The sequence below is a fragment of the Urocampus carinirostris genome, chromosome 18, assembly GCF_059441175.1.
Source record: "Urocampus carinirostris isolate Australia breed hairy pipefish chromosome 18, RoL_Ucar_1.0, whole genome shotgun sequence".
NCBI lineage: Eukaryota > Metazoa > Chordata > Actinopteri > Syngnathiformes > Syngnathidae > Urocampus > Urocampus carinirostris.
In genome coordinates this window covers 2,273,627-2,296,046 of record NC_142366.1, presented here as the reverse complement: position 1 = coordinate 2,296,046, position 22,420 = coordinate 2,273,627, and the positions used below count along the sequence as shown (strand labels likewise).

The window sequence follows — 22,420 nt, the reverse complement described above, 5'->3', positions numbered from 1 at the left end:
AACACTTTGCTTGTTTACTCTTAATAATACGTTATTTTTTTAGGATTTCGGCAACATTGATCGCAGATTGATATAATGTAGCCTAGTACAGAATATTATAGTATTAGTGTAGTGAATATTTTTTTATTTATTTAATGAACATTTTGCCTGTTTACTCTTAACAATATGTGCTCAAAACGATTTAACTTTAAGACATATTTAAAGTAGGTAAAAGAATTTCAAAACCCTTTCCTCCTTGTCGATATATATACATACAATAAATATGTTTTCGTCAGTTTAAGTTACATTTACTTGTATAGCCTTTAATCGAATCCACTGCATAAAAATGTAAAGTACTGTAAGTTTAAATGCAATTAGTCGGATTTTGACAACTTTCATCCCAGATCGACACAATGTAGCCTAGCAAAGAACATTTTAGCAATTAGCATACCGAATATTGTTTGGGCGTATTTACATTTCTTAAAGCCCCAATGTGTAAAATTTGGCCACTGGATAGCACAGTATTGTTCATCACAAGCAAGGATGGCGGACAAACAAAGTGCCGACCAGAGGAGCATGGCGCCGTTCCAAGAAAGGATTCCACAGTAAAAAAATTATACAAAACCCTCTAACTATAATTTTTTTAGGGGGTAAAAATTAACATTGATATGATAGTTCGTGTACTTTTGCTTAGCATTCACATCAATGTTTTATTAAGTGAATGGAAGTTTTTGTACCACTAACAGGTACTAAATATTACACACTGTTCCTTTAAAATAGGCAAATTTCTTCCAAACCCATTCCTCACTTTTTTGTCACGTTTACTTGTACAGCTCTTAATCAGGACAACTGAATACAAATGTAGAGTATGATAAGATAAAATTAAATTTACATTTTTTTACAGATTGACACAATGTAGCCTAGCCTATTTTAGCATTAGCATAGCGAATTTTCTTTGGTCGTATTTCCATTACAAATCAAGTTTGCCCGTTTAATCTTAATGATCTGAGCTCAAAACTATTAACCTTTAAATTATTACCAAGGTGTACACATTATTGAGGCAAGAAAATATATTTTTAGACATACTTCAATCAGAACAAAAAAGATTTTTCTTTCTCTTTCGAAACCACCAACGCGGTGCATGCGCAGTCGTCATCTCGCGCAGCGTTTCCGTGTTGCTTACGAAAAGCGACCGTCGGGTTGGGACAGCTGGCTGGCGGATTTTCGGCAACAGTAAGTGTATTTTTGGCGCTCTGTTGATCAGTATCATCGGGGTCCAAACACACAGCTCAATTTTGCGCGTTTCTGTAAGTTCAGGAGCTGTTACAAGAGTTATAGGAGCCGATAGCTGGTAGACACTTTTTGGTTTTTCGACAACAAGAGATGAGTTAATTAAGCTCGCAATGATGTGGCGTGTATTTCCGCTAAGGCTTTCAGAACAAAACAATATAAATGTTGAATTCTATCTATTAAAGTTCTTCTTACAAACTGTCACACCTTTTTGACTCAAGTGAGAAGTATAATGATCATTGATAATCAGGGTTGGGTAGGGTTACTTTAACATGATTACTTTCATTACTTTTGGATTACTCCAATTCAGGAGGTAGAGCGATCGTTTTAGGATTAAGGGATCCCAGTTCGAATCCCGGCTTGTCCGTGTTACATGTCGAAGTGTCCTTGGGTAAGACATTGAACCCCCAATTACCCCCAATAAGCAGGTTAGCGCCTTACATGGCTGCACAGATCACGGCCGCTATTGGGAAATGTGAAGCACAATGTAAAGCACTTTGGGAAGTCTCATCTCATCTCATTAGCCGTACCGCTTATCCTCATTAGGGTCGCGGGGGGGCTGGAGCCCATCCCAGCCATCTTCGGGCAGTGGGCAGGGGACACCCTGAACTGGTTGCCAGCCAATCGCAGGGCACACAGGGACAGACAACTCATTCGCTCATTCACACCTAGGGACAATTTGGACCGGCCAATTCACCTGAAATGCATGTTTTTGGAATGTGGGAGGAAACCGGAGTGCCCGGAGGAAACCCACGCAAGCACGGGGAGAACATACAAACTCCGCACAGAAAGTCTGGAGCTGGATTTGAACCCACGACAGGTTCCCATGACATGAACTGTGCCGCTAACCACTGCGCCGCCGTGCTGCCCCGCTTTGGGAAGTCATTGACTTAAAAAGCGCTATATAAATGCACATCATTTCATTTCATTATAATAAAAGACAAAAAAAAACTAAATATGAATAAAATTATGACTCACAACACGTGGTAAGCTTTCTCTCCTGGCTTTGATCTCTTTGATCTTGGGCTAAAGTTACATAAAATGTGACAGAAACAAAATGAAAATAAATCCAAACTGCTTGCCAACATTATTTTTGCCGTTCCATGTATTCGGTTACTCCCCAAGCCTGCACAAAATTTATTAATTTTATTCATATTTAGTTTATTTTGTCTTTTATTAGTATATTTGGTATTGGAGTAATCCAAAAGTAATTGAAAGTAATCAAGTTAAAGTAACCCTACCCAACCCTGTTGATGATCATACAGGCGAAATAACTACTTCTTTTTCGAAATTGAATGTACATTTTTGGTTTTATTTTGAAAGGTCCAGGCAATATATTTCCCTCTTCAATGATTGATTTTCCTTGCGAACACAATTCAGTGGGAATTATTTAATAATAATAATAATAATAACAATTTCCTTTGTATTGTCATTCTTTGTAACAATGTACCCAGAACGAAATGTCGATACACCTGACCCGTTGTAGCGAGTCGATGCAGCCGCAGCCAACAGAGGGCGCCGCCATTATACCAATTAGGTATGTCTCGGCCGAGGCGCGAACCAGCGACCTCCCAGTCTCAAAGCGGGCACACTACCATCTAGGCTACTGAGCTGGTACATTCAATTAGATACAATAATTTTCCATTAGACGTTTCAAGTTCATTTCAGTGCAGGATTTTTTCTGATTATTTTGATCAGTTCTGAATATAAGCATACCCAGTTTTTTGTGCATGTAAAGATTAAAAACAAACCAAGCAGTGCTTTGGGTAAGTTATATGCACAAATTTGTGCAAATGTTAAAGGGACAGTGTGTAATAATTGGAAAAACAAAACATTGAGTTGGATCTGGATCTTTTGGAGGCTCACAAATCAATTTTGATTACAATTCGATTGTAAAACAATTTCCGTTAACTAGTTTAGTTTTTGTCAACTGAGCAGTTCTAAAAATAACAAATAATAATTTTAAATACTGTTTATTTACCTTGGGGAAATCAATGTAAACTGGAAAATGACTACTATAGCACACTAACACAAATTTAAGTGCAAAGGATTTAAGTTTCTTATCTGCATTTTATGTTGTTTTATTTTTTTTAATAAAATGTTTACTTGAATTTTGGAAACTCAAGGTTAGAATCCATATATATTATAGAAAGGAGCTTCAAGGGACGTGTGTAATATTTATGCCCAATCCCATTCCTCTCACTTGGCCCTGAGAATACTCCAGTGAGGTCCTTCCCCAGGAAAGTCCCCTCAATGAGAGGCGTGCAAGTGAACATTGTCGCCTAAGAAATCAGACTGCACTTGCAAGGTTCCACCCCAGTCCAGTAAATGGCGGTAATCCTAATTGGCTGTAGACCTCAGTGACGTGTTGACCTACGTCACACATAAACAACTCTAGTCACAACCAGCAATGTGGCAGTTGGAGCGTCCATGCAACGTTCCAAATACCCGCGACATCTGTGTTATTACCGATCACCTGGCCACTCACCTTTGTCTGTCTCTCCAATCAACGGAGGAGAAATGGGTTAAACCGAAGACGGCTGCGGCGCTATATAGTGCTGATTCATCTTTACAAGGTACGTCCACACATTAAAAAAAAAATGACGCGGTTTGTCAAATACAGTGAGGGTACAACCTACGTTCACATAATACCCTATGATTGTGTAGAAATAAATGACAACTCATCAGTATCTTGATGCCATTTTATGATATATAGTAGGGGTCTTTAACGTGTTACAAGTTGAAAAGTAAACAAACGCAAGATCAGTCCACCTGACACGTAAGCTGACGTAATATTGTTACCAAACCTTCCCTGTAGCACCCAAACACCTTTGTTCTTAAGGGATTTAATTCAACTGAGTTGTCAGTGGACGTAAAAAAAGATAATTTATACATTTCTCAAGATGCATACCCTCACAGTAAATGGTAGAAGCTGTCTTTTTCTTTTTTTTGCCACGTTTATGCCTAAATAGTTGATCTTATCTATTGTGTTCCAGAGTGGCCGTCCCATAAGCTATTGTAGGTTGGACAGGAATGTTCCCATCCTGCGCTTATGGTTCGATGTGAAGTCAGCACTCATCCAGGACTTCAGGCTGAGCAGGAAGGCCATGCAGGCCCTGCAAGACCTGCTGAAGAGGGAACAGGACCACGGCTGGGGCCATGAGCTGGAGGTCCTAATCTTCATGTACTGGCTGGCCCACAGTCTGTCCTACCGTGTGGTGCCACGGGTCGTCAGTGTACCCAGGCCCACCATACACAGAATTGTCCACCGGAGTGCACAGTTAATATGGAAGAACTTGCTCAAAGCCATACACTTTCCAAGCCCTGCAGATATGGACACTGTGGGTCATTGGTTTGAACAACTATGTGGTACACTCCTCCCTAACACAGCTGTAGGTGCAGTTGATGGATGCCACATTCTTATTAAGCCCCCATTACACTTTTAATTGGACCAGCTGAATTACAAAGGCTTCTATTCAATAAACATGCAGGCCATTCTTGGATATTTTTGTGGGATATCCAGGCTCTGTTAATGATACACGGATTTTGAAGAGCAGCTCTTACTATTTTGCTCAAGCGGGTACTTCCTGTTGGGTGATTGAGGATACCCGTGTTTAGAGACACCTGATCTGCCTCATTACATTATATGTAAATGTAAATGGTCTCCATTTATATAGCGCTTTTCAAGTCGATGAAGATAGCAGCATCAGCCATGCAAGGCAACTACCTGCTTTAGGGATTCAGTATCTTGCCCAAGAAAACTTCGACATATAACACGGAGGAGTCAAACCTGCGACGAGCGCTCTATCTCCTGAGCTAATGCCGCCATTACACCTTACAGGGAACCATTTAATGGCAGGATGCAACAAAGGTTGAATCACCCCCTTTCTAAAAGACGGTCAGTCATAGAGAAAGCTTTTGGGATTATGAAAGGTCCACTCTGTTTAAGGCTCTTGAAGTTAGACCCACTTTTGCACCTCAGGTGATTGAATCCTGTGCTTTTCTGCATGCTGTGTGCATAGACAACAGGGGCATCCTAGAACCAGATCAGGATATATCAGAGGACAATATGGACCCGCAGCTGCCAATTCCAGAACTTCCTGACCAATGTTTCCATAAAACTAATTTCCCTTTATAAATCAATTTGTCCACGAGCTTCTCAAAAAGTATCAGGAACCGCTCAGTTTTGGCCTCAGTTCCCACCTGCCTTTTCTGCTCTCTGGCAAACTCCTCTTTGAAAAACTCAAGGAGTGTATCCTGCTTCCTTTGTTTGTGGGTGACTTGGGGTTTGGTGACGGAATGGAAGATTGCGATGACGTGCCCGGTGATGTCGTGGCTGTGATGAATGCCAGCTCTTCCATGGGATGTTCTACATTGGACTTGAATTTGGTGGGAAAAAAGGAATAATCAATTAATGCCGGTGTATTGTACAAAAACAACTGTGTATAGGGTTCTTGGTCTGCTATATACTGTTGTGCATAAAAAAACGTTACTGGTGGGTTCAGTTCCTGCTCCTCTCAACTTACCGTTATTGGTTCTGTGGGTTCAGGTTGCGTGAATGACGCTACAAATATTGGTGGATCAATGGATGGCCTGCCACGAGAACCGCATGCATGGCCTCATAATAAGGCCAGTTTGATGCCGTCTGTTCCCCATCAGAAGTGCCTGACCCAGTTTTGGGCATTTTTAGGTTCTGCAATCTCAACACATACTACTGTATGTTATACAAAATGATACTGTAATATACTGTGTATGTATTTGAAACAGGATCTACATAATGGCAGCTAACAGGTTAGGAAGATGTAAATCACATTGACTTTTGGATTACCTTGTATTTCATTTGTAAGTTTTCCCATTTTTTGCTGCCTGTTGTCCTGTGATTCTCCCCTCCAGGCCGATCACTTTGACGGTTGTCCTATGACATTAGAGTGGGATAATGCTTTATCACAATGTGATTGCAGAATTGCAGGTTAGGCTACTCACTCCCACAGTTGTTTTGTGGTGAACTTTTTTTTTTGTGAACTGTTCATCATTTTCTGCCCTGAATTTGATCAGGGCTTTGGTTTGCTCCACAGTCCCTAAAATTAGACCACAAGACCACATTAGACACAAGTTGCTCACTAATAGGCCAATGCAACTTGATGTGAGACAGGACATTTTAGAATGTGTTCTGAATAATTATTTAATAGTGAATAGATACACAAACCTGACATGTTATTCTTATGGCTGTAAGAGCCTTTTATTGACCAGCATCAATATATGTGTTGACAGAGAAGACAGTGTACTATGTGATAGTTATTTGTTTCATCTGGATTTCCACGTAAAATACAGAGACGCTAATCATGATGCATGATGAGAACCAATGCATTTTGCCAGTTACTGAATGCCTACCTCCCGTCCACGTCATTAATGTTTCTGATCTCACATAAAAGCATCATATTGTAAATGTAACAGGACACACAAAATTGTGTGCAATAAACAAGCGCAATGACAATTATGAATAACGTTATTGTGGCTATGCTGCTTTAGCGACTGGTGTTTTGTCCATTGAGATGTAAAGGCAGGACTCGTTAAAGATAAAAACAGGGATAGGCTAAACCGAGATTTTGTGCACAATTATCCCACTGTACGGAGAAGATATTTTTGAGGCTCTCTCGGTAGATTTGTGCACTGTGTAAAGTAGCGATTTTGCGATGTTCATGTTTTAACGTGAAAATAAGGTTTTCTATTGCATCTATGTCTAACTAGGATACCTCAATATATTTCGGTGCAAATACATGCTTAATTGCGGAAAACTATTTACATTTGTGCGGTTCCTTTCCAGCCATGTTTGTCGACATTCAGAATTTGTAGTCTTCTGGGAAATCACTTCGTTCCAAGTCAGCTCCTGACCTCCATTCATCTGATGGGGTTATTTTATAGGTTGAACGGCCCTCGGTCTTGAGAGTATCGGGACACATTACACTGACACGTGCACGTGTCGAACTGAGTGCTCGGAAAAATAGCGAGGCAAAGTGAGAAAAATTGCAGCATTAGTGTCTCCTCCTCGGTTTTCCACCCAAAAACTTTCATTCAGTAAAAAAACCCCATTGATTTGAATACAAGGCAAAAGTACATGAACTACAGGTATCATGCCAATGTTTATTTTTATTAAAAAAATGTAGGAATTTGTATTTCTTTTGCACAGTTAATCCCCACTTAAGTCCTCAGCACGTTTGTCCGGCATCCTGCTGCCACGCTGTGCACTGCGTCACGGGCCCTTCCTCATACCTTGAAGCACAGTGCCTTCTCGTGGTCGAATATTATACACCATGGGTTTGATATTTGTTGGAACTTTTATTGGCATAAATGTCAATTTGTCTTCTAGTGAGTGGAAAAAGACGTTTGTGGTCTTGGCAAGATTATCTGAAGCAGCAGAAGGCTGAAGCGGCACCTCTAGCACTCTTTACAGAAGTAAACCTCATAACAGCTCGCCCCTAACTCCCCAAACACAATGGGTGACTCTTGTTTATTTTTGCTGTCAGTCTCAGGGATTTCCCAGCAAAAGAAACGCTTTTAAAGTCGGAATGAAGCTTGAGGGAATCGACCCGGTGCATCCCAACATGTTCTGCGTGATGACCGTTGCCGAGGTAACCTGCAATGAGATGTTGTCAAGTGAAGGTGGTGTAAAGTGAGCTCTCGAAATAACCCCGGATAGGCAAAATCCGTGAATTAGAAACTTTTATTTTTGTTACAATTAATCTAGACCCGAGATACGACGGCTACTTTTTAAGGCGGGCATAGTAAGGGGAAACGGTTTTATAGTGGGAGATGGAAACCTACAGTAATGAAGTAATGTGTCCAGAACCGGTAGCCTAAATATAAAAATTAACATAAAAAAATAGTACATTGGTAAGGGGTGTCAAACTAATTTGAGCCCTGGGCCTCGTGGTAGAAAAAACACTCTTTTGTGGGGTGGACTAGGGGAGAAAGAGATAGAGAGAGAAAGAAATAGAGAAAGAGAGAGAAAGAGAGGGGGAGAGAGCGAGAAAAGAAGCAAGAGAGCAAGAAATTAAAACAAGAAATTAAAAAGGTGAGCGAGAAATAAAGAAGGCAAGCGAGAGCAAGAATTAATGAAGGAGAGAGCGAGAAATAAAGAAGGCGAAAGCGAGAAATAAAGAAGGTAAGAGCAAATAAAAAAAGGCGAGGGCGAGAAATAAAGAAGGCGAGAGCGAGAAATAAGGAGAGCGCGAGAGCTAGAAATAAGGAAGAGGAAGCGCGAGAGAGTGAGAGAGAACGCGAGAGTGAGAAAGAAGGCGAGAGCGGCTGAGAGAGCAGGCGAGAGCGGCTGATAGAGCAGGCGACAGCGGCGGAGAGAGGAGGCGAGAGCGGCGGAGAGAGGAGGCGAGAGCGCCGGAGAGGGAAGGCGAGAGCGAAGGAGAGACGACAGCGAAGCAAAATACAGAGAGTGAGAAAGCTAAATAAAGAGAGCGAGAGAGAGAAATGGAGAAAGAGCAATATAGAGAGAGAGAAAGTTTAAAATAAAGAGAAAAAGTGCAAAAAAATGCAAGAAAGAGAGAAGTTTAAAATCTAAGAGAGAGAAGTAAAGAAGGTGAGAGAGCGAAAGAGTACAGCGGTACCTTTATTCACGAATCTCAACTTAAGAAAGGCGAGAAAGAGTGAGACTAAAGAAGGCAGAGAGAAGGCAGGAGCAAGAGAGAAGGCCAGAGCGCGAGAGTGAAATACAAGAAGAAAATGAAATACAGGAAGAGAGCAAGAGAGTGAAATGCAGGAAGAGGGCGAGAGAGTGGATCAAAGGAAGAGAATGAGAGAGCAAATTAAATTAAAGGATGTGAGCGAGAAAGTTAAATAAAGAAAGAGTGAAAGTGAAATAGAGAGAAAAAAAAGAAAGATCAATAGAGAAAAAGAATGAGAGAACAAAATAAAGAGAGGGAAATAAAAGTACGCACTGCTATAACCCGCTCCCAAAGTTTGCCGAACGTAAACACACTTGCTATCGCTTAAAATTTCCCAGTCAACCCAGTACGCATGCGTGCTCCTAGCATGCTCATCTCGTCACCGTCAGAGTTCAGAGATGAGGATGAAAGGGGTTCTGGCAAGATACAGCTATCATCAATCAGCCCAAATTAAATTTTTTTAAACAAAATTCCACGAAGTCTCAGAATTTGTGGGATGGAATCACCTGGGAAAAGTGTTGATAAGTCTATTGGAATATTTTTATTATTTATTTTATTCTTTGTTTTTTTTTTTTACATCATGTGCTTCTCGTTTTATTGTGCAGTAATCTAGTTTTAACATGTATGTGTTTCAGGTACTGAAACCCTTTTATGAATTATTTAAAAGAGAGAGAGAGAGAGAGAGAGAGAGAGAGAGAGAGAGAGAGAGAGAGAGAGAGAGAGAGAGAGAGAGAGAGAGAGAGAGAGAGAGAGAGAGAGAGAGAGAGAGAGAGAGAGAGAGAGAGAGAGAGAGAGAGAGAGAGAGAGAGAGAGAGAGAGAGAGAGAGAGAGAGAGAGAGACCTCTTAATTGCTGCTAAGAAAAATGTCAAAATCGGAATATTCTCTTCCTTAAATGTGATTTTCAATGTTTGGCAGCTGTCTATATTATTAGATATATAAATAATACAAGTAAAGAAAGAAAAATGACATTTACCTTTTGGTTCGATGTGACTTGAGCTGGTTTAGTGGAGTAGTAGATGGATGTAATTTATACAACATCAACCAATAGCAGATGGCATCTTAGAGCAATAATACAAACAAACAGGGTAACGTTTGAATTTTGTATGTTTTTGAGCACACAAAAGAATTGGTTGTTAATGTCGTGGGCCTCATCGAACATTTGACGTTTCTGACAGATGATTGGCTGTCGCCTGCGCCTGCACTTTGACGGATACCCGGAGTGTTACGACTTCTGGTTGGATAGCCATTCCCCCGACATCCGACCAGCGGGATGGTGTCGGCAAAACCGACGCAAACTCCACCAACCCAAAGGTGACGGCTATAGCTAAGCCCTTAAAATGAACAGTGTTGGCGTGTGCATAAAAAAGGTAAATGGTTTCAGTTACCATTTACTTCAATTAAAAAGTAATAAAATTGCCCCCAGATTACTGACACCTTGAAGTAGTGTGTTACTCTCTAGTTACAAAGAACCGTGTATCCTCACATTGAAGCCGGCCCATAAAACTGCTTTAAAATAGCTCATAGTAAAATAAATAGAAAAAAACGTGTACACCAGAGGTCTCCAACGTGATGCGTCCTAAGGGCAGTTAAGGTGCCCTCAGACCTCTCCTGAAAATTGCTTACCAGTGCTGAGTCATTGTGATTTTCTTCTCAAGTCAAGTCATGTTTATTCGTATAGCCCGTAATAACAAAGAGTCTCAAAGGGCTGCACAGATCAAAAAATTTTGCAAACTACAGAATATTATTACACCATCCCCTGATCTAAAATCGACTCGAGGGCAAGGAAAAACTCAAAAAACTCACCATGAGGAAAATGAAGAAATCTTGAGAAGGAACCGCACATAAGGCAATCCCCCTTCCAGGATGACCAGGCTGCAATGGATGTTGCAATAACAAATATTACACAGATATTGTCAACATAAAATATAGGTAATTCAATGCATAGAATAGAAGTGTGTTTTAAGCCTCGATTTAAACAGTTCCACTGAGGTTGCAGATCGAATCTCAGGGGGAAGAGCATTCCACAGCACTGGTGCAGAATAGAGAACGCTGGTAAAATATATATTTTTTTACTCCTCCATGATCTGCTACCTAATGAGATATCCTGTAAATGTGTTAACTTCATACATGAAACATACGTACATACAATACATACTGAAAATTAACAGTACAATTCCACCTTACTTGTATGAAATCAAGCTGCTGACTAACATTAAATTGCCCAGGAAGGATTCGTATTTACAGAGCTGTATTCTTCATTTAAAAGCAGCATTTTAAAGGCGTTAGTCAAGTCTGGACTTGTTTTTGTTCCCGATATTTGGCATCTTTTACGCCTGTACAAATGCATCAATACCAGGTGTCATGTCCTGACTAGCTGACACTTTATAAGGTCATTTTAGTGCTTGTTTTTGAGCTTCGAAATGAAATGAAATTATCTGCATTTATATAGCGCTTTTCAAGTCAATGAACACATTTTTGTTTTATTGATATTCATTACTGAGAAGATTGGTTCACAAAGGTAGGTTGATCCAAGCATGCACAAAATTTTAGCAGCCAGCGCTGTAAATCTGGGGTACCTTGGTAGTAGATACTGATAAAATTTGTCCAGACCCACGGAGGCAAATTTGCCCTTCAAATCTGCATCACACTGCATTGATCGAAACAGCACCACTCTGCTCCCTAACGGGCAATCTGTGAATTGCATTTTATTAAAATATGAATTCCATGTCGTTTGCGCGTTTTTTCCACCAAATTATCCTGTGGGCCCGTAGGCCATATGTTTGTCACCCCTGGCCTACAGGCATACAAAGCTGAGTGGGGGGACAATTTTCGCATTGGAAAACTATTAGTCGTACCCTGCATAAATCTGCTCTTTATGGAAGACTGTCTTGTAAAAAAGCCTTCCCAAAAGAATACCATGAAAAAGGCCCGTTTTGCCCTTTGCAAGAAGCCAAATGGGAGCCAAGGATTATATGTAAAAGGTGCTCTGGTCAAATGAGAACAAAATGGAACTTTTTGGGCTGAATGCAAAGCCTTACTTTTGGGATATACTGTAAAGGTAACACTGCACATCACTCTGAAAACACCATCCCTACTGTCAAACATGATGGTGGCAGTATCATGATGTGGGGTTTCTATCCTACAGCAGGGACTGGGAAGATGGTTAAAGTTGATCTATGCAGCCAAATTTGAGTCGATTCTGGCAGAAAATTTGTTGGATTCTGCAAATGACCTGAGAATGAGCCACCTTCCAACAGGAAAGTAACCCGAAACGCAAAGCAAAATCTACAATGGAATGGTTTAAAACTAACAATATATAAAAAAAACTGATTTTTTTTTTCCAGAAACCATAACAAATTCAAAGCCTTATATAAGCCTTGTAGTGAATGCAACGCATCAATATTAGCAATATTAGCCTACTATCAAAACGCCTCAGTTAGATGTTGCACATCCTGTGGAGAATGCACGACTTCTCTGTTGTATGATACCACCTCAAGTTTGTAAATGAATTACAGAATATTTAATTGTTTTTATAAAATAAAAAAAATGCAAGCAAGAGCGAGAATTAATGCAAATTACTAAAGGGGATTTAAGTTTTTTAGCAAGTGCTTCAATGTAGCATAATGTACTGGAGTAAGAATACCATTTTTTCCTCACAAATCTATTTAGGTAAAAGTAAAAAGTATAGTGATTTAAAAATACAAAGTGATTTTTAAAAGTACAAAATGACCCAAAATTTACTGCCCACTTCTAATCCCAACACTGAAAACTCCTCCCGCTCTGTCCCTTAAGGTATCAGCAAGAGAAATTTCGATTGGTCACAGTATCTGCAGTCCACGGGGAGTCAAGCGGCACCTTCGACGCTCTTCACCTGTCGCACGGCTGTCAGTAACCGCACGTTTTTCCTTCTCTCTGTCTGGGACCAATCCCCTTTTTCCCTTGTGCCGTCAGTCAAGCGGTTTCTGCGTGGGAATGAAATTGGAAGCGGTGGATCGAAAAAACCCGATTCTGGTTTGCGTGGCATCGGTGGCTGACGTGATCGACGATCGCATCCTGGTGCATTTCGACAACTGGGACGACTCATACGACTACTGGTGAGAAACAAACGATCCGATTGGTCAGTTTTGGATGACCGAGAGCTGGACGCATCAGGTGCGAGAGCGGCAGTCCTCTGATCCATGCCGTCGGCTGGTGCGAGGAGCAAGGACGACCTTTGACCGCACCACACGGTACGGTAGATGGCAAAATTCCAGATTGGGCTGATAACTAATCTACACAACCTTCAGGTCACCCCGACCCTGAGAACTTTACTTGGGACCAATACCTGCGAGAAAGCGCTTTTGAGGCTGCTCCCAAGTCAGCTTTCAAGCCGGTGAGGAAATGACAACACAAGTGGGCGGACACTTTGCACGCAGGAGACCTAACCACGAGATGACAGTAACATTTAGTAAACAGTGGGCGAGGCCAGTAACAGGGCACAAGAAAGCCATTTATACCGATCAACACTAATGGTAATGACTAATCAAACCAACATTGTGCAGCTTTCAGATTAAGTGGCTCACCTTGTCTGACAGTAAAAAGTGAGCTGCTTAGAGAACATAGTAATAGCAATGCTAGCTAGCTTCCAAGCTTCCTCCTGACATATTCACACATCTAAACAAATCTTCTAGTTTTCCTGACTTCAGTCCACACCATCTGTACCACTATATTGTTAATAGTGTAGCCCCATACACTGGTGCTGATCTAAAATCTTCTAAGGGTCTAAAATCTTACCAGTTCTTATCAATCAATCAAAATACTTTGTTTGTCCCCAAGGGATAATAAATAGGCACACAGTGTAGCATACAAACCCACCCACACACATGCAATAGTCCAATGTTCAACCATAAAGTGCTGAAGTCCATACAATAAATGAAACTGAATAAAATGTTTAAAAGTGAATAAAATGTATAAAAAGTATAACAAGTTGAGTCACATTTATTTGTATAGCCCTTACTCACTAAAAATTCTCAAAGGACTGCACAGGATTACAATAACTATCGCTTGATCTTAAACCAAATGCGGGCAAGAAAAAACTCAAAACCTCAGAGTGAGGAAAAAAAAAACCTTTAGAAGGGGCTTCACAAGTGGTAATCCCCTTCCAAGATGACCAGGGTGGAATATATTTAGCATTGGGTAACAGTACACAAACATAGTAAACATCAATAAAAGAGAACAATAGGTAACATGTTGAAATTTGTCCGGAAAGCGCATGACAGCAACGACGCCCAAGCCCGTAACATAAGTCCAAAAAGTCCAGAACAGCAACAACGCGGCTCCCCATCTCTGCTGGCTAGTCGATGCAGGCGTTGACATGCTTCAGGTCAGATGCTGTTCTGCTGAGTCATCTCAAATCGTCTTTCTCCCTCGTATCAGCACCAGCCCGGCAGTCGGACAAGTACCAATATAAATGAGTTAGGGCACTGTTATGAATGATTCAGGCGCAGAAATGTACTGAACACTAGGGGGCGGGGGGCTGCAAGTTCAGGTGCTGAACTCTCTTCGTGTCACGGACACACTTCAGACTGCGGAGACAAGGAAGAGTAAGGGTTCCGGCATGAAAGCAGGAAAGAGCACGCAGCCATCACTCAATCAGCCTATCGCTATGTCTGCCTTGCACAATTGCGATGGTTCGTCAATTTTCCTTCTAAATTGTAACAGCATTTATTTTTTCACAATCCTGTGAACTTTTAAAGATTGAACCTTTTTATATTAAGAACATTTAAAGTAAAGCAACCATTTGATATGACCCTCGTGAGACTCATGTCCAGTTACAACACTATCACCACACTTAATTCATTGGCATGTCAATATAAACGCTAATGCAAATACAGGGTTCCCGCAGATCCTTTAAAAAGCTTCAGTCATTGAATTAAATATTCTAAAAATAAGGCCTAATTGGCATCATAATGTCTTCAATCTGATTTTCAAAATTCTTAATATGTGAACACATGAATAATGGATATATATATATATATATATATATATATATATATATATATATAAATTTTTTTTTTTTTTTTTTAATTTATTCATTATAAACCGATTTACTTTGGCGGCAACATGGCGTTACCACAATAACAGGACTATCAAAATGTGGTTTCAGTCGGGCCTTTCAGAGAAGAAACATGTTTTAGGTCTATCCACAATACACATAGCAACTTTGGACAGAAACGTTTACTTTGGACCAGGGGTCTCCAACGTGGTGCCTAGGGCACCAGGGTGCCCCCTGTGGACAGCTGAGGTGCTAGCGGGCCTCTTCTAAAAATAGCTCACCAGTGCTGGGTCATTGTGATTTCGTAGTAATATGACATTTTTTTAGTGGTTGACTGAGTCTATTTATTCCTACTTCCAATAATTAACCGGCTAAAACATATTAACAACATACATTATACATTTTGTGCATCTCGTTTTATATTTATTGTGCGGCAATTTAGTTTTAACATGTATTTCTTTCATGTTCTGATGCTCTTTTATGATGTATTACAAAATATCATATTGCAATTTTGCGGGGTGTTTTATTGTTTTGTTTCAATTGTGTGTTTTTTTTTTTTGTTGACTTGGTCTTAAAAAGGCTTTTAAAAGTCTTGAAAAGTCATGAATTTAACTTGCCTTAAGCTGTAGCAAGCTTAAGCTTAGCATCGTGAACTCGCCCATTAGCCACTTATGTCTTTAAGATTTTGTGTGTCAAATCAGAGCACTCCCGCCTTCCAGATCAACCAAAAACTAGAGGCTGTCGACAAGAGGAACCCTATGCTTATCCGTGTAGCCACGGTAACGGCGGTGGAAGGCCACCGAGTCAAGGTACAGTTGCCACGGTTGCCGAGCGTCCGTGTGATTGACACAACAGGCGTTCGCTTGTTTGCAGGTTCACTACGACGGCTGGTCGCAGCAGTACGACGTGTGGTGCGACAGTGATCAGGCTGACCTCCATCCGATGGGCTGGTGCCAACGTACAGCTCATCCGCTGGAGGCGCCGCCGGATTGGTGCACCTCGCCCTCCCACCACCAGGGGGCATGTCCCACTATAGGCTGCAGGGGGGTGGGACACATCAAGGGACCTAAATACACCGGACACTACAGGTGGGGGGTGACAAAAAGTCTGAATGAGTCAGGGATTATTTGACACTAGGTACGTTTACATGCATGGGGTCTCAAACTCGAAGCTAGGGTTCAGGTAAGGTTGAGGCTAATGGGGTTTTCCACAACAACAGCGCTGATAAAAACATTCAGCTCTTCCTAAAGGGACAGTGTTTTACATTTCTCCTCCAGACGTCGCTGTCATGTGTAGTCCAAGGGAGATTGCAGACTACGGAGACTGAAAGTGAGCTAAAAGCACCCTTTTTCTTCACATTTTCACCCAGCCTTTTTCAAAGTAAGACAAAAGGAAAGGATTTAAAAAAAGGGGGAAGAAGAAATAGGAAAAAGAAGCAAAAAAAGAAATGCTGTAATAAAAAGAAAAGTAGGGGAGAGGAATCAAAGAAGGAAAATAGAGAAAAAGAAAGAAGAAAAATGAAAGAAAGAAAAGGAAAAAAGACCCCAAAATATTTCGCTATTTTTCTTTTCTTTTTCTTTTCTCTTTTTTTGTTTCCATTTTTCTTTTTATTTCTTGAATTTTACTTTTTGTCTTATTTTTTGTCTTTTTTTGTCTTCTCTATTTCATTTTTCTTTTCTCATTTCCCTTTTCAAAAGTAATATGGTCAATTCAGTCACTTTGAATTTCGTCTTCTACAGTTGTGCTTTTAGCACTCGTTTTTGGGTGGCACGATAGAATACAGCGACATCTTGCAGGTAAATAATACACACGTCCCTTTCAAACAACCCTTTAACTGTCTAACTTTCATCATGGGGCTGCAATCGGCCCCCCCGGGCTGCGAATCTGGTTTACATGCAGGCAACAATTCGATTTTGCCCGTATTCAGAGTATGTAAAAGCAGGATATTTTCATCCAAAGCAATGTGGGACTTTTAGTGCAGAGACGAATCGTACATAGCAACTCTGGCTCGCTCACGTAAAAAAGAAGACTCCTGTGTAATAGTTGATGTCTCCTGGACGTTTCGGTTTTATTTACTGCCCCTGACGCCAAAAATGCCACAGGTGTATCCAAATTATATCAGGGGTCTGGAACTTGCGGCCCACGGGAAAATAATTTGAGGCCCCGCCTTAATCTGAAAGTTTAAAGGGACAGTGTGTATTATTGGTCGCCTCCTAGTGGTAAAATCAATTCATTCAACTGGGACCAACCCAGTACTTGGGTCACATTTGACAACATTTTCTGGGTTGTTTGAGAGAAAACAACTCAATTGTTTGTGTTGTTTTAAACCAGCTGTCTCAAACTCATGGTCCGAGGGCCAATTGCAGCCCACGGGATGATAGTTTGTGGCCCCCGCATTAATACGAGTTTAAAGGGGCAGTGTGTATTATTGGTCACCTCCTAGTGGTGAAATTCAATCATTCGACAGGGACCAACCTGGGTCAAATTTTATCGTTTGTTTGACAGAAAACAACTCAATTGTTTCGGTTGTTCCAAACCATGTGTCTCAAACTCATGGTCCGTGGGCCGCCATTGGCCAACGGGATGATAGATTCAGGCCCCCGCCTTAATACGGGAGTTTAAAGAGATAGTGAGTATCATTGGTCGCCTCTTAGTGGTAAAAAAATATTCAAAAGCAATTTTTGGAGTTGTGCTAAACCAGATGTCTCAGGGCCAATTGCAGCCCATGAGATGATAATTTGAGGCCTCGCCCTAATATTAAAATTAATAGGGACAGTGTGTATCTTTAGGCACTTCCTAGCGGTCCAATTATTTATTCAAATGAGACCAACCCAGTACTTGGGTCAAATTTGATAGAATTTTCTGGTTTGTTTGACCCAAAATGACCCAATTACCATTTTCGGCCCACGGGATGATAGTTTGAGGCCCCTGCCTTAATACAGTGTATTATATTAGCCGCCTCTTAATGGTAAAAAAAATCATTAAATCAACCGGGACCAATCTAGTACTTGGGTCAATTGGACCGAATTTTCTGGGTTGTTTTATACAAAACGACCCAATTGTTTGGGTTGTTCCAAACCAAGCGTCTCAAACTCCTGGCCTGGGGGTCAATTGCGGCCCATAAAATAATTTGAGGCCCCACCTTCATATTTAGCATATGGTTTGCGGACCATTGATATACAATTGCATCACTCCATGTATAGTGGAACTCTATGCTTTTGGCTTGCCACATACATGCACGTCTGGACACATCTTTGATATATGAGGAATTAAAGCACACATGTCAAACCTATGCCTCATTGGCCAAAAGTGGCTTGCCACATCATTTTATGTGGCCTATGAGAGAGAGCCTAAAATGTCTCCTGATCTAAAAATAAATAGGTCAAAATATGGCTTTGACAAAAAAACGACATTACCCATAATGGTCGTTGACTATAATACCCAAGAAGTGACTGCACAGAGCCACTTCACGGCAGTGTCGTCCCTATCAATGCCAAATATTGGAATTGAGAAATACATTATCCCAAAAATGCAGATGGCAGACTATTTTACGAACTGTAATGTGTGTGATATGAGCAAGTAATAAATTCAGAGTCATTTTACATTATTGATTACCATAATAAATTATTGGTACATCAGGCCCTTTGAGGAAAACCATCAAGTTAAAGTAGTGAAAATACATTTGCCATCCATGGATAACAGTGTTCTATTTCCACCCAAATTATTGCCTGCATTTAAACACTGTCAATGTAAATTGGCTGTGTGTTTGTCAGTGCCTTTGGTTGTCCATACTCTGATATGAACATCCGCAAGGAGCTGCTGCATCCCGATCGGCTTGGCGTAGTCACAGAGCAGTCGCCACTAGGGTAACTTAGATTTTTTTTTATCTGGACGCATTTTTAAAGTGGATATGAGGGAGTAAAATTGCTTTCATCCAGCAGTGAGGCGGAAACAGAGCCCAAGGAAACTGTCCTGTCTCCTGTGGTGAAGAGAAGAAGAATGACAGACAGGTGAGTTATACCTTTCGAGGTACGTTGTTACTAATGATGCACAAATAAAGTCGAGGGCTGAAACACATTTTCATTGTCAAACAAAACATAAGAATGTCACCAACAGGGTCGTCAAAAAGTCCACATTAGCAAAAGAGGAAGATAAGGAGCACAATATCCAAGCCTGCGTTTCAGGTATTTCCTGAAAGAATGTTTTGTGAGCAACACTTGTTTTCTGACCAAAGTGGATATATCTTCCTCCCAGAAGCACTTCACCAGTCTGTGTTTTTGTCCGCCGTGCTGACCCAGCCCAACTGCTGGGAGCAGCACCGCAAACTGCTGCCAGGAGTTTCCAGGGTACACGCCAACACTGTCCGCCACTGGAGTGTCCAGCAGGTCCTGCATTTTTCAACTACTGTAATTCCTCTTTTATGTGGAGCAGAACCCCTGTGATATGAGAAAACCCACAAAATTTGCGTTTGTGGGATAATGGATCGCAGAAAATAGCGAGAAATTACATTTGCTTTTGTTGAATTTGTTTGGGCCTGACTTCTGAGGTGAAATTTTAGGTATGCGAGTTTGTGAAGTCGCTACCAGGTTGCGAGGAGTTAGCCGAACAATTCAGCGATGAGGTGAGAGGACTAAACGCATGTCGACCTGTTGCAATCTAACCAGCTTTTCACCTGTTTCCCAGCAAATCGATGGGAGGGCTTTCCTTCTCCTCACTCAGCGAGACATCATCCGAATCATGTCCATCAAACTTGGTCCCGCCCTGAAGATTTACAATTCCATTCTAATGTTTCAACACGAGGAAAGCAAAACGTGCGAGGACAAAAAACAAAGCAGCAAAGATTCGTTGCCTGAGAACCAAAAACAAGAAGTTGACCCGAACCAATCAGGTGAAGTAGAGAAGAACCACATGCGAGAAGACAATAAACAATCAGATGGAATCAACTATTCAGATCACGTGGACAGTCAAAAGCATGATGACAAAAACCAATCAAATGGACAGGAACCAGTCACATAAAGATCACAACCAATCAGGTCTTCATGACGTACCTTATTTTCACGAGCATATGGCGCACACAAGAGTCTTTTTCAAATGTTACGGTACGCCCTTTGTGTCATGTAAAGCGGCAGACATGGACCAGCTTGGTTGCCCTACGGTTGGGCTCCTGTTGGAGTCTTGGCTGAGTCGAGACTTGCATCATTTTTTGTGAAATCCCATGTTTTTGTGTGATTGATCTCCTGTGACTTCTATGCAGTGCGTACATTGTTTTACCTTTTAGCTTGAGGGCCACATTGTAGAAAAAAAACTCTCACGGGAGCCGGACTGGTAGGTTAAAGAGAGGAAGAGGATGAGAGAGAGAAAGAAAAAAGACAGACAGAAAATAAGAAAGACAATAAGAGAATGGGAGAGGAATAGAGAGAGGAGAAAAGAGACAAACGAGAGAGAGAGAGAGAGAGAGAGAGAGAGAGAGAGAGAGAGAGAGAGAGAGAGAGAGAGAGAGAGAGAGAGAGAGAGAGAGAGAGAGAGAGAGAGAGAGAGAGAGAGAGAGAGAGAGAGAGAGAGAGAGAGAGAGAGAGAGAAAGCTAGTGTGAAAGAAAAAACAGAAAGAAAAGAAAAGAACAGAGAAAGGGTGAACAGGGAAAGAGAGCGAGAGAACAGAGAGAACAATAGAGAGAGAGAGAAAGAGACAAAACAAGCTAACGAGCTAAAAAGACAGTTATAGAAAAAGATAAAACGAGAATGAAACACAGAAAAAAAGAGAAAAAGAAATAGAAACTGAGAGATAGAGAAAGAGAAATGAAAGGTACTGAGAAAGTCAAAGAAAGACAAATGAGATATAATGAAAGAGAAAAATAAATAGAAAATGAGAGACAGAAAAAGAGGAGAGAGAGAGTGAAAAGAGAAAAAGAAATAAAGAAAAAGATCAACAGAAAGAAATAAGTAAAGAGGAAAATAGAAAAAGTAAAACTGCTTCAGCTGCATTGCCTGGCTTTGGCAACAAGTGGACATATTTCAAACTTCAGCTGTTTTTTTTTCTTGTGCTTCTCTCGTTGTTGTCTAGCGGCCAAGCAAAAAACCGTGGCAGGCCTGATCTGGCCCGTGGGCAGCATGTGTGACACCTGTGCTGTAGCACATTTGCAATTTGAAAGTTATTCTGCTACCGAAGGCTTAAGAGAGTTGTCCCACCAAATATGAATACAATTTAAAACCTCAAATTCCCTCCATTGAATGCTTTCCATGGTTTCGTTCGCCATGTTGTGTTGATTCCTACGCTACCCTAAGCATGGAAACCGAGCAGTCGCGACAGAATTGAAGATTAATAAATCAATGGTTCGCGAGTGGAGGAAGCTGAAAAACCAAGTCTGTTTTCATCCGTGTTTTTTACTTTGTAATCAACACTTACAATTACAACCAGTTTCAGTTTTGCTCCTGCTGTATTTTTAAATACGCACACTTGTATGCTTGTCTGTGTTGTAAGGTGGCCGCAGCTGAGGGACCCCGCACTCTATCGGGCGGTGCGCCCTGTGTAGTGTTAAATCTAGAATGGAATCAGCTACGGAGACAGCGCCTTTTAACACGGTGCGCCCTAAGCTTGTGAAAATTCGGAAACTAGCTCCTGTCCAACTACAACGTACGAAAGACAATCGCCGTCTAGCTTTTATATAGTATTAGATTGCTGAGTGCTAACAATGAGGGGAGATTACCACATACTATCTTATAGCGTAGTACATGAACCTCAGCTGCTCGTTTAGTTTCTTTGTCATTTTAGAATATCCAGCAACCGTGTTGTGATGCAGTCAGAGTTAATATATTTTCGCTTTGTGAAATAATTCTATTTTCCACAGGTGATATATTGAGATCTCTACATTTTTTGTTCGAAATCCTCGACTCGGGTGAGTCCTACTTTAATATGTGTGGTCTAACTTCCCATATGTTTTCATGGAAACAGCTTGACTTCAATAAAGATTCCAGTTTGAGATGTCCTCATTCACGTGTGATGTATTTAATTTCTGTGGACAAGCTGTTACAATAAGAATATTTCAGGCAGGAGGAAAAAAAATACAAGAGCAGAGAAGATTAACTCCAGACAGTGTATGAGACTAACATGTTGAGATTGTTACAACGATACATTTGCAAATACAGTTTAGTTACAGGCTTCATTTTGGACATGCATCCCGTTTGGGACCATCCCAAAATTTGAGCCTGGTGGTTCTCGTCCCACTTTTACACAGCCCTTGTCCTGTGTGGTTTTTTTCATGCAGTCAACTACAGGGTTTCCCCTGGATTTTACAATTCAAATGAGAGACCTTTTTAAGACGACATCCAATGAAATTTAAGACCAATATCGCACCTATTATGGCATATACATTGCATTCTTTCGTCAGAGATTAGAAGTCAGAGAAAATAAAAAACCTTTACAACCCAACGTTCCGTACTTTT

General features: G+C 40.9%; 1 protein-coding gene across 1 annotated transcript; it reads left to right on the top strand.

Annotated features, from left to right (window-relative positions):
* The first annotated feature begins 1,128 nt into the window (after positions 1-1,128).
* l3mbtl4 (L3MBTL histone methyl-lysine binding protein 4) lies at positions 1,129-21,967 on the top strand. Its single transcript, XM_088322017.1, has 16 exons — positions 1,129-1,212; positions 7,637-7,722; positions 7,794-7,898; positions 10,122-10,257; positions 12,739-12,830; positions 12,898-13,040; positions 13,099-13,175; positions 13,233-13,318; positions 15,682-15,789; positions 15,854-16,068; positions 18,754-18,846; positions 18,919-18,990; positions 19,097-19,164; positions 19,235-19,365; positions 19,539-19,601; positions 19,664-21,967. Coding segments are annotated over exons 1-16 (1,809 nt in total). The 5' UTR covers positions 1,129-1,211; the 3' UTR covers positions 19,997-21,967.
* Positions 21,968-22,420: the final 453 nt, after the last annotated feature.

Excerpts from the sequence above, each read along its gene's own strand:
- l3mbtl4 (XM_088322017.1), top strand. Across the intron at positions 13,041-13,098 it reads GACGACTCATACGACTACTG|GTGCGAGAGCGGCAGTCCTC; the intron begins GTGAGAAACAAA and ends TGGACGCATCAG. Across the intron at positions 18,847-18,918 it reads ACAGAGCAGTCGCCACTAGG|CAGTGAGGCGGAAACAGAGC; the intron begins GTAACTTAGATT and ends GCTTTCATCCAG.